Source organism: Mustelus asterias, chromosome 3 (assembly GCF_964213995.1).
Source record: "Mustelus asterias chromosome 3, sMusAst1.hap1.1, whole genome shotgun sequence".
In the NCBI taxonomy this organism is placed as follows: domain Eukaryota; kingdom Metazoa; phylum Chordata; class Chondrichthyes; order Carcharhiniformes; family Triakidae; genus Mustelus; species Mustelus asterias.
The window spans coordinates 14,906,490-14,919,448 of NC_135803.1; the positions used below are offsets into that span (position 1 = coordinate 14,906,490).

The window sequence follows — 12,959 nt, forward strand, 5'->3', positions numbered from 1 at the left end:
GCTCTCATGTTAAGAATCAGTCCTGTAGATCTTGCCTGGCACTTGCCACCATACCATCAAGGTTCACGTGTAACAGTTTGATTGAAAAATCAAATATTACTGGATAAATAACTAATTTTAGCCTGGAAATGTTGTAACACACCTATATATTTTAAAAAGGCTACAATCAGACTTTTCCAAAATAAATAAAGTTATGGTAAACAAAATAATGGAAGGCAACATGCCAAAATATAAAAATTATAGTGAATACAATATTAAAGTAAAATTAGTCAACACAATGTCAAGTAAAATTAGTCAACCTTAGGTTGAGAGGTGGTAGATTTAAAACTATGAGGAGGAACTCCTTCTCAGAGGGTGGTGAACTTGTGGAACTCGCTGCCCCATAGCACCTTGGGAGTCTGAATCATTGAACGGCTTAAAGAAGGAGACAGATACATTTCCAAGAATGAAAGGATGAGGGGATATGGGGAACAGGTGAAGAGGTGGATTTGAGAGCAGGGAGAGATCAGCCGTGATCTGATTGAATGGCAGAGTAGGCTCAAAGGGCTGAATTTACCTTCTTCTGCTCCTAATTCCTATGTTCCTAACACAAGTAAAAATAGCCAACATAATATACAGCTACAACATGATTTTCTAATTCCTATACTCAGCGTCCCGACCGATGAAGGCCAGCATGCTATATGCCTTCTTGACCACCGTGCCCACCTGAATTACGACCTTCGGGGAACTGTGGATCTGCACACCTAGATCCCTCTGACTGCTAATATTTCTAAGGGCTCTCCCATTTACTGTATACTCTTCTTCTGCAGTAGACCTTCAAATCGCATCACTTCACATCTGTCCGGGTTAAATTCCACCTGCCATCTTTTGGCCCAAGTCTCCAGCTGATTTATATCCTGCTGTATCCTCTGACAATCCCCCTCACTATCCGCTACTCAAATTTACTAATCAGACTATAAATCATTTTCTTCCAAATCATTTATATATATATTACAAACAACAGAGGCCCCAACACTGATCCTTGTGGAATACAGCTTGTCACAGACCTCCAATTCGAAAAGTACCCTTGCTATTCTGCTACTCTCTGCTTTCTATGCCCAAGCCAGTTTTGTATCCATCTTACCAGCTCACCTCAGATCCCATATGACTTCACCTTCTGTATCAGCCTGCCATGAGGAACCTTATTGAAGGCTTTACTAAAGTTCATGTATACAACATCCACTGTCCTGCCCTGGTCAATTTTTCTTGTCACTTCCTCAAAGAACTCAATCAGGTTTGCGAGACACGACCTCCCCTTCACAAAACCATGCTGCCTATCGCTAATAAACCTATTGTTTTCCAGATGTGAGTACATCCTGTCCCTAAGAATCTTCTCCAATAATTTCCCCACCACTGATGTAAGACTCACAGGATTTTCTCTTCTGCCCTTCTTAAACAGAGAAACAATGTTAGCTACTCTCCAATCCTCTGGTACCTCACCCATGACTAAAGAGGATACAAAGATTTTGGCCAAGGTCTCAGCAATTTCTTCCCTCGCTTCTCTCAGTATTCTGGGATACACCCTACATGGCCCTGGGGACTTGGCAACATTAATGTTTTTCTAAACCCCCAATACGTTCTCCCTTTTTATCGCAACATGTCCTAGAATGTCAACATCCTCCTTTCTACACTCACCAACCACCACACCCTTCTCTTTTGTGAATACTGATGCAAAGTGCTCATTATGGACCTCACCTACCTCCTTATGGAGCACCCAACAGTGTGATTGTACCACTCCTGTTCCTGAGTTCTACCTATACGGTCTCACTGCATGACCCCACTAAGGGATCTCTATGGTGGCACAGTGGTTAGCACTTCTGCCTCATAGCGCCAGGGACCCAGGTTCAATTGCCGGCTTGGGTCACTCTCTGTGCGGAGTTTGCACATTCTCCCCATGTCTGCGTGGGTTTCCTCCAGGTGCTCCGGTTTCTTCCCACAGTCTGAAAGACGTGCTGGTTAGGTGCATTGACCCAAACAGGTGCTGGAGTGTGATGACTAGGGGAATTTCACAGTAATTTCATTGCAGTGTTAATGTAAACCTTACTTGTGACTAATAAATAAACTTTAACTTCTTTCTTGACTGAAGCATCTAAATCCTGGAATGTTAAACTGCCAGTTCTGCCCTGCTTTCATCCAAGTCTCCATAATTATCACAACATCATAGTTCAAAGTAGTAATCCAAGCTTTAAGTTCATTCACCTCACCTGTCATGCTCCTTGTATTAAAGCAAACACACCTCAGACCACCTGTCCTGTCACGTTTTGTACTTTCCCTATCTTTAATTTCTCTTAGCCTTACTGGACCCATTCAGTGAGTTCTCCACAGTCTCTGTACTGCGGCCCTTTTTGATTTTTGTTTCTCTGCCTTCCATGTTTTCCCCCTTACTGCCTTTTGTTTCTGTCCCCACCTTACTTCCCTCTGACTTCCTGCATCGGTTAATAACATTAGCCAACAATATAAAGTTAAATTACCCAACACAATATAAAGTAAAATAAATCAATGGCAAAATATTAAAATTAAACATGTTAAAATTAATCAAAATGTTAAAATTAATCAAAATGTTAAAATTAATCAAAATGTTAAAATTAATCAACATTTTAAAATCAATTCCAGACATTATTCCCAGTATTGTTATTTCTTGTACCCTCCCCGCTGTCAGCATCTTATGCAACCTCCTCTGCCCTGCCCAAGGACCAGTATAATGTACAACATGCAGCAACTTCTCCTGGGGTTCGGGCCTAGCGCCTCCTGAACCCTCGCCTCTGAGTGACTGACTGACAGTGAGTGAGTGAGTGCCGGGCGAGCCCTGGAGACAGCCTTCCCCACGCCCCCCCCCCCGGGGGACAGAGCCAGCCGCTCACCAGATCTGGAAGCGCAGCACCGGCCCGGTGACATACTGCATCTTCAGCCGCTTGTCGGCCAGCCCTTGGCCCAGGCAGGTGACGGCGAGCAGCAGGAAAGAGAGCGCGACGGTGCCGATCGCCATTCTGGCTGCGGATCCAGTGCCGTCACCGCGGAGACCGGGGCGGGGGAGGGGGGCACTGCGCCTGCGCGGCCGGCAGGCCTCCACGTGACTGTCCCACCATCACGTGACTGCCCTCCCCACCACCACATGGCTCAACCCGGAAGCTGCAATTTTTTTGCCCAGTTTCACTGTGCCACAAACTACCCGTGTCTGAATAACAATTGGGAAAAGCGCAAATTGTAGAATTATGGCTACAGGCATCAACTGGCTAACTGTCTGAAATAAACCAGTATACACCGTAAGAAGTCTCACACCAGGTTAAAGTCCAACAGGTTCATTTGGTAGCAAAAGCCACTAGCTTTCGGAACAGGCTGTTCCTTCGTCAGGTGGGTGGGGGGTGGGTATAAACCAGTATTGGCAGAATGGTTTTGTGCACTAAAATTACAGAAAGATTTGATTTATTATTATCACCTGTATTAGTTTACAGTGAAAAGTATTGTTTCTTGTGCGCAAAACAGACAAAGCATACCGTTCATGGAGAACAGTAAGAAGTCTCACAACACCATGTTCAAGTCCAACAGGTTTATTTGGAATCACGAGCTTTTGGAGCGCTGCTCCTTCATCAGATGAGTGATGACCTGATCCGAAAGCTCGTGATTCTAAATAAATCTGTCGGACTTTAACCTGTTGTTGTGAGACTTCTTACTGTGCCCACCCCAGTCCCAACACCGGCATTGCCACCTCATGGTGTACATACAGAAGGAAAGGAGAGGGTGCAGAATGTAGTGCTACACTCACAGCTAGGGTGTAGAGAAAAATCAATATAAGGTACCTTTGTCCTATTACAACACACCCCACCCCCCCCCCCCCCCACCATCATAGAAAATCTCATCTGATTTTCTTTGCTCTTAGCTCTGACGAAGGGTCATCCAGATTGGAAATGTTGGTCTATTCTCTCTCCACAGATGTTGTCAGACCTGCTGAGATATTTCAGCATTTTCTGTTTTTGTGTTACTAATATTGGTATAAAGTAGGTCCATTCAGAAGTCTGGTGGCAGCAGGAAAGAAGCTATTCGTCGGTTGGTACGTGACCTAAGACTTTTGTATCTTTTTAGTGACAAAAGAAGGTGGAAGAGAGCATGTTCGGGGTGCGTGGGATCCTTGATTATGCTGGCTGTTTTTACGTGGCAGCGGGAAGTGTAGACAGAGTCAATGGATGGGAGGCTGATTTGTGTGATGGATTGGGCTTTGTTCACGACCCTTTGTAGTTTCTTACGGTCTTGGGATGCTGGGAATCTGAAATAAAAACTAAAGTGCTGGAAAAAAATCGGCAGGTCTGACAGCACCCGTGGAGAGATAAATATATTTCAAACAAAAACAGAAAATGCTGGAAAATCTCAGGAGGACTGACAGCATCTGTGGAGAGAGAATAGAGGTAACATTTCGAATCTGGATGACCCTTTTGATTTGATTTGATGTATTATTGTCACATCATCAGAGATTCCAGCCTCTGCAGTATTTTGCTTTTATTATAGAAAAATGTTTCAAGTTGACTTTGACTCATCTCACTCCACAGGTGCTACCAGACCTGCTGAGTATTTCCAGCACTTATAGTTTTTTATTCTTTCTGATTTGTATTGTGCCATGATTTTATATACATTTATGCCCATACACACACACACACACACACACAGACACTTATCACAGTATATATAACAAGAAAAAAATGAAGTCTTATAAACCAGCTAGATTCAAGTGAACTTAAATTCAAGTGAACTAACTACAAGACTTCTACATGAAAAAATCATCTTTAAGGATGAAATGTTAAATCAAAGTCTTATCTTCCTTCTCAATTGGATGTAAAAGATCCAATGGCATGACATTGAAGTTATCCCCAGAGTCGTAGTTCATTCATCAATCAACATCACAAAAACAGATTATCCAGTCATGTGAGAAATTGGCTGCTGTATTTCATCTCAGTTCCAAAACATCACTGCAGGAGTTCCCCAGGGTAGTTGGGAGATGGCCATTGCCCGGCATTTGTATAGCATGCATGTTATTTGCCACATGTCAGCCCAAGTCCAGGTCTTGCTCCATCCAATCACCTTCAGCTGCTTCATCAATGAGCTTCTCTTTATCCATGGCATTACCATCACTGAATCCCTCACTACCAACATCCCGGGAATTACCATTGACCAGAAACGGAATTGGACTAGACATATAAATACTGTGGCTACAAGAACCAGTCAGAGGCTAGGAATCCTGCGGTGAGTCAGCCACCTACTAACTCCCCAAAGCCTGTCCAACATCTACAAGGTGTAATGGAATGTAATCATCTTGCTGATGCCAGTACAGAGCGAGACTGCGGATAGTTGGGAACCTGTCTCGGGGGCAGGGAATTCATATGGTGTTCATGGAAGTGGAAATGACTAGGGTTGGGAAGCATTTTCCGATCAGGGCCATTGTGATCTCCTGGACTCGTTTCGATCGCCTCAGGGGGTCGGAGAGGAATTTCCCAGATTTTTTTTTCCCCATATTGGCCCTGGGGTTTTTCACTCTGGGTTTTCGCCTCTCCCTGGGGATCACATGGTCTGGAATAGGGGGGTGGGGGTGAGTTAATAGGTTGTAATGAACAAAGCATCGTAGCTGTGAGGGACAGCTCGGTGGATAGGATATTGGTATGTAGATAGGCTGGAAAATTGGGCGGGGATCCTGGATTCAGGATTCAATCCTGGACCGGGGAGCGGCGCGGGCTTGGAGGGCCGAAGGGCCTGTTCCTGTGCTGTATTGTTCTTTGTTCTTTGTTCTTGAATACTTTCCACATGCTTGGATGAGTGCAGGTCCAACAACACTCAAGAAGTTCAACAACAAACAGGACAAAACAGCCTGCTTGATTGCTCGCCCTTCCACAAACATTCAATCCCTTCACCACCAATGAACAGTGGCAGCCATGTGTACCATCTACAAGATGCACTGCTAGACCCCACCAAGGCCCCTTACTCAACACCTTCCAAACCCACAACTACTACCAACTAGAAGGACAAGGGCAGCAGCTACTCGGAACACTACCACCCGAAAGTTCCCCTTCAAGTCACTCACCATCCTGAGATGGAAATATATTGCCCTTTCTTCACCATCGCTGGGCCAAAATCCTGGAACTCTCTCTCGAACAGCACTATGGGTGGACCTATGCTATAGGGACTGCAGCCGTTCAAGAAGGCAGCTCACCACCACTTTCTCAAGGGCAATTAGTGATGGGCAATAAATGCTGATCTAGCCAGCGATGCCCACATCCCATAATTTTATTTTAAATTACAACAGTGACTACTTCAAATGGACTTGATTGACTGTAAAGCACTTTGGCACATACTTTAGTTTAGGTGCTATATTTATGCAAGTCTTTAAAAAAACAGGAAGTTGTGGGGAAATTTAATATAAGTATATCCAATTATGCAGGGCTGAAATAGTATGGATAGCAATTACCTATGTCCCTAGGCAGAGTTCGCAATAATCATGTGGCATAGATTTAAAATAGCAAAAGATAAAAGGATCAGGGAGTTAAGAAGTTGTTTTCACCCAGAAGGTGGTGGGAGTCTGTAACTTACTTCCTGAAAGGGTGCTGGAGGCAGAAACCATTCACACATTTAAAAAGTACTTGAATAGAGTCACAGAGTCGTTGAGTTATAGAAATATACAGCACGGAATAAGGCCCTTCGGTCCAACTCGTCCATGCCAACCAGGTTTGCTAAACTGAACGAGTCCCATTTGCCTGCGTTTGGATCATATCCCTCTAAACCTTTCCTAGCCGAAAGACGTGCTGGTTAGGTGCATTGGCAAAGCTAAATTCTCCCTCAGTGTACCCAAACAGGCGTCGGAATGTGATGACCAGGGGATTTTCACAGTAACCTCATTGCAGCATTAATGTAAGACTACTTGTGACACTAATAAAAATAAACTTAAACTTTCCTGTCCAAATGTGTTTTAAATGTTGTAGTTATATCCACCCCTTCCACCTCGTCTGGCAGCTCATTCCATATACGGACCATCCTCTGTGTGAAAACGTTGCCCCTCAGGTCCCTATTAAATCTTTCCCCTCTCCTCTTAAACCTATGCCCTCTAGTTTTGGATTCCCCTACCCTGGGGAAAAGACCTTGGCTATTCACATTATCTATGCCCCTCATGATTTTATAAACCTCTATAAGGTCACCCCCTCATCCTCCTACACTCCAGGGAATGCACATGCCATCACCTATAAGGCTATGGATCAGGGACTGGAAAGTGGTATTAAACCACATCGTACTTTTGCCAGCCACAGACACAATGGGACAAATGGCCTTCTTCTGTGCTTTTGATTATGAATATTGGAAATAAGTATCCAAACAAAGAGTTTAGGGTCGAGACCATTCACTAGAATTGGAGCTTCACTCACTACTTATTTAACTGATATATTGTAATCAAGCAGAATTTATTGAGTGTTTGTCAATTCGGAAGATCTGAGAACGTAAAGCAGTCCGTGACTTTACAGGAAGTTGGTATCATTTCATACCTTTGCCATGTTTTTACATATTTGTGTTCATCATTTTACTACAAATAGCACATGGAGGAGATCATCTCTAAAGTTGTCCCCCTTGGAGGAGGTTGAGAGGAGATTTGATACAAGTTCAAAATTGTGAAAGGTCTAGACAGAGTACAGAAAAAAGAATGGTTCCCTTTAAATAGAGGGGTCAAGAACCAGAGGACACAGGTTTGACATGAATGACAAAAGAAATATGAAGGCAGCGTGCGAAAATGTTTTTGTTAACACAGTAAGTTTTATGATCTGGAATGCACAGAGTGTGGTGCAGGCTGACTCAATGGTGGCTTTCAAAAGGAGATTTAGCTAAGCACCGAAGGATAAAAAAAAAGTGCAGGATGACACGGAAGGGGCAGGGGAACGGGGACTTGTTCAATTGCTCACACAAAGAGTCAGGATGGAGTCAACAGGTCAGATTTCCTACTGTGCTGAAGCCATTCCATGATTCGATTTTAGATCAAATGTTCCCTTTTTTACTCTGCAGTGTGTTTTATGAAGGGCTCAATAAAATGTGTAACTTGTCACTTATGCATTATTTGCCACATGTGAGTAAATATCTGGGTTGGACTGTAAACTAATCTCAGAGTTCACATGATCTCTGAGTGGCAAATGAACATTATAAATGTCTCAGGCTTTCCTTTAGAGCTTAATTATGTCACATAATATCTTTGGTCAGATTACTATCCGTAAACGTTCCTTCATAACCATGATTCCCTACGGAGTTACATATCAGAGCTGCTGCTGCTAAAAAAAACCACATCAGAGTATTTCCCTTAACATTTAGATATGGACAAACAAAATCAGAAAGTGATTAAGCACACTCCCATATATACAAAAGCTTTGTCTGAGGGAAAAAAAAGACTTGTTTATAGATACCGATATCATTAAAAAATAACTAATACAAACAACAAATGCTGGATAAACTCAGCAGGTCTGGCATCTGTGGACAGAGAAGCAGAGTTAACATTTCGAGTCCACGTGACTCTTCCACAGAATATAGCTGGTGGACAAAAGGGAATGAAAGACAGTGCATACTGCTTCCCACCAAGTAGTTAACCAGATTAAAGTAATCTTAAAATTGGGATGTTAAAAAATATGTGAAATTAAATAATCCAATTAAGTGCAACAACCTTGGAATGTATCAATGTACAATAAAGGTAGCAATTTTTGAATAGCCGGTTCAATGGGAGTGACACCAGAGTGACATTGATACAGAATCACTCAGCCCATTGTGGCTGCGCAGTTCTCTGCAAACATCTATTAGATCTCATAGAGTCACAGAGGTTTACAGCATGGAAACAGGCCCTTCGGCCCAACTTGTCCGTGCCCCCCTTTTTTTTAAAACCCCTAAGCTAATCCCAATTGCCTGCATTTGGCCCATGTCCCTCGATACCCATCGTACCCATGTAACTATCTAAATGCTTTTTAAAAGACAAAATTGTACCTGCCTCTACTACTACCTCTGGCAGCTTGTTCTAGGCACTCACCACCCTCTATGTGAAAAGATTGCCCCTCTGGACACTTTTGTATCTCTCCCCTCTCACCTTAAACCTATGCCCTCTAGTTTTAGACTCTGATGCACTATCAATTAAGCGAAGACTAGTTAGTACGCAAGAACAAATAGGCTTTTATTCACAAAAGACTTGGAGCACACCCATGCTGATGAACTGGTCCGGCGACTGAGGCAGGGGGGTTGGGAGCAGTCACCTTTATACCTGGACCAAGGGAAGAGGAGTCTCAGGCAGGGCTGGCGGGGGCGTGTCCAGGCATGTCACACATACACACAGGCAATAAACTTAACAGTGGTTTACCACAGACTCCCCTAACTTTGGGAAAAGATATTGATTATCTAGCTGATCTGTGCCCCTCATTATTTTATAGACTTCTATAAGATCGCCCCTCAGCCTCCTACGCTCCAGAGAAAAAAGTCCCAGTCTATCCAGCCTCTCCTTATAACTCAAACCATCAAGTCCTGGTAGCATCCTAGTAAATCTTTTCTGCACTCTCTCTAGTTTAATAATATCCTTTCTATAATAGGGTGACCAGAACTGTACACAGTATTCCAAGTGTGGCCTTACCAATGTCTTGTACAACTTCAACAAGACGTCCCAACTCCTGTATTCAATGTTCTGACCGATGAAACCAAGCATGCCGAATGCCTTCTTCACCACTCTGTCCACCTGTGACTCCACTTTCAAGGAGCTATGAACTTGTATCCTTAGATCTCTTTGTTCTTTAACTCTCCCCAACGCCCTACCATTAATTGAGTAAGTCCTGCCCTGGTTCAAACTACCAAAATGCATCACCTTGCATTTGTCTAAATTAAACTCCATCTGCCATTCGTCAGCCCACTGGCCCAATTGATCAAGATCCCGTTGCAATTGGAGATAACTTTCTTCACTGTCCACTATGCCACCAATCTTGGTGTCATCTGCAAACTTACTAACCATACCTCCTATATTTTCATCCAAATCATTAATATGAATGACAAATAACAGTGGGCCCAGCACTGATCCCTGAGGCACACCGCTGGTCACAGGCCTCCAGTTTGAAGGCCTCTTCTCAACTTTCTCTCCACTAAGGAGGACGGCACTAACTTCTCCTGTTCAGCCACATACAAAACATTGACTTGAGATCATAGAATCCCTGCAGTGCAAAAAGAGGCCATTTGGCCCATCGAGCCTGTACCGACCACAATCCCTCCCAGGCCCTATCCCCATAACCCCACTTATTTACCCTGCTAAACCCCTGCCACTAAGGGACAATTTAGCATGGCCAATCAACCTAATTCGCACATCTTTGGACTGTGGGAGAAAACCGGAGCACCCGGAGGAAACTCACACAGACACGGGGAGAACGTGCAGTCTCTGCACAGATGTTAACTCTGTTTCCCTCTACAGTTGCTGTCTGACCTGCTGAGATTTTCCAGCATTGTTTTCACTGAGCTCAGCCTGTTTCCTTCCGGGTTTTGTGACACCTCCAGCTCTAAATATTGTTGCAGGGCACTTGCTACTCAGTGCCCCCTGTACTGTTGCCGATCTTTCCGGGCAGAGCTTGTGGCGAGCTTCTTTGCGATGTTGTTTCTCCCAAATCTCCATTTAAATGTTGGTTGCTTCAACGGCTGCTACTGATACTTGGCACCCCTTCATAGCCAGCTTTGGTGTAGTGATGTGTTTATCTTCTTAATCCATTTCGGATGTCTGCAGCACGCATTGACGACTTTTTCTATGTTTTTTAATTTCTCCGGGAGCCAGCGTGGTTCCAACCTCCTCGTTGCCAGTTTCCTTTGTGGTATTTTTAAAGGATAGACTTGAGACCATGACAGTACAAGCTTTATTGGAAAGGTTTAGAATCATAGAATCCTACAATGCAAAAGGAGGCCATTCGGCCCATCGAGTCTGCACCGACAACAATCTCACCCAGGCCCTATCCCCATAACCCCACCTATTATCCTGCTAATCCCCCTGACACTAAGGAGCAATTTATCATGGCCAATCAACCTAACCTACGCATCTTTGGCGTGTGGGAGGAAACCGGAGCACCCGGAAGAAACCCACGCAGACACAGGGAGAACGTGCGGACTCCGCACAGACAGTGACCCAAGCTGGGAATCGAACCCTGGCACTGTGAGGCAACAGTACTAACTGTTGACTCTACAGGTGGTTAGGATAGACAGCCCGTTTGCAAGTGCAAATGGCCGATTACATCATCAATACGTCAGGTGATCGGACTTTTAAAATGACCTTGTTCCAACTGAGAACAAACATGAATACACAACACCTTCTATATTCTAGTCTATATAACTCTTCCAAAATAATCTAACTCTTGGAAACCTAGTATTATTCAGGTGAATCTGCACTGCATTCATTTCATGGCCAATATATAATTTCTGAAGGGCTAGGCTCAGAACAGTACACACTGTTCCAGATGCAGTCTGACCAGAGGTTTGTGTAGCTGTAGAGAAACTTAATTCCTTTGCCAATTCTATCCCTCCAGTTATGATGGCTAATATTCCATTTGCCTTTTCGGTTATCAAATTGTGGCTGAGTAATGGTTAATCTCCAATCATGCCCCTCCAATGAGGACCAAGCAATAGTCTAGTGAAGATACCAGGTATCATAGAAACCCTACAGCGCAGGAGGAGGCCATTCAGTCCATCGAGTCTGCACCAACAACATTCCCACCCAGGCCCTATCCCCAAAACCCCACATATTTACCCTGCTAATCCCTCTAACATACACATCCTGGGACACTAAGGAGCAATTTAGCATGGCCAATCAACCTAACATGCACATCTTTGGACAATGGGAGGAAACTCAGGCAGGCATGAGGAGAATGTGCAAACTCCACACAAACAGTGACCCAAGCTGAGAATCAAATCCAAGGCCCCGGAGCCATGAGACAGTAGTGCCAGCCACTGTGCCAGTTTGCCAGAATGGTGCCATAGTGCTGATGTTAATGGACTAGTAACCAAATAGACCTGGACTAACAATCCAAAGATTTGAGCTCAAATCCCATCATAGTAATCCCATCATTGAAATTTAAATTCAGTTAATTAAATAAATCTGGAATGAAAAGTTGAAATCTGTAATGGTGACCATGAAACTACTGGGTTGCCATAAAAACCCAGTTGGTATACTAATGATGAAGTGAGTAGGCAGAGATTTGATAAATGGAGCATAATGTGGGAAAATGTCCATTTTGGCAGGAAGATTTAAAAAATATTTAAAAGTGATAGTTTTCAGAGCCTTGAGATGCAGAGGAATCTGGGTATTCTAGTCCTTGAATCACCAAATGTTAGTATTCAGGTCCAGCAAGTAATTAGTAATAGAATGTTATTGTTTATTGTGAGGGGAATTGGAGACAAAAGTAGGAAGGTTGTGCTGCAGTTAAATATGGCATTGGTGAGACCACATCTGGAGTTCTGTGTACAATATTGGTCTCCATATTTAAGGAAGGATGAAAATGTGTTGGAAGCAGTTCAGGGAAGGTTTCGTTGACAAACATCTGGAAATGGGCGGGTTGACTTATGAGGAAAGGCCAGACAGTCTAGGCTTGTATCTTGGCAGTGGCAGAGGGTAGATAGTGGTGTAGTGATATTGTCACTAGACTAGTAATCAACAGACCCACGGTAATCTTCTAGGGGACCTGGGTTCAAATCCCACCATAGCAGATGGTGAAATTTTAATTTGGTGAATTTGATGGTGAAAAATATGGAATTAAAAAGGCTAATGATGACCATGAGAAGAAAATCTTTGTCAGCTCTGACGAAGGGTCACCCAGACTCGAAATGTTGACTCTATTCTCTCTCCACAGATGCTGTCAGAGCTGCTGAGATTTTCCAGCATTTTCTATTTTTTTGTATCATAAGAACCCATCTGG

At 43.6% G+C, this 12,959-nt stretch overlaps 1 protein-coding gene across 1 annotated transcript in view; it reads right to left on the reverse strand.

Annotated features, from left to right (window-relative positions):
• Positions 1 to 3,120, reverse strand: part of LOC144487191 (thioredoxin reductase-like selenoprotein T) — a 33,080-nt gene extending 29,960 nt beyond the window's left edge. The window contains exon 1 of the mRNA XM_078205243.1: positions 2,901 to 3,120. Coding sequence (XP_078061369.1) covers positions 2,901 to 3,025 — 125 coding nt within the window. The 5' untranslated portion in view covers positions 3,026 to 3,120. The remainder of the gene's footprint in view (positions 1 to 2,900) is intronic.
• Positions 3,121 to 12,959: the final 9,839 nt, after the last annotated feature.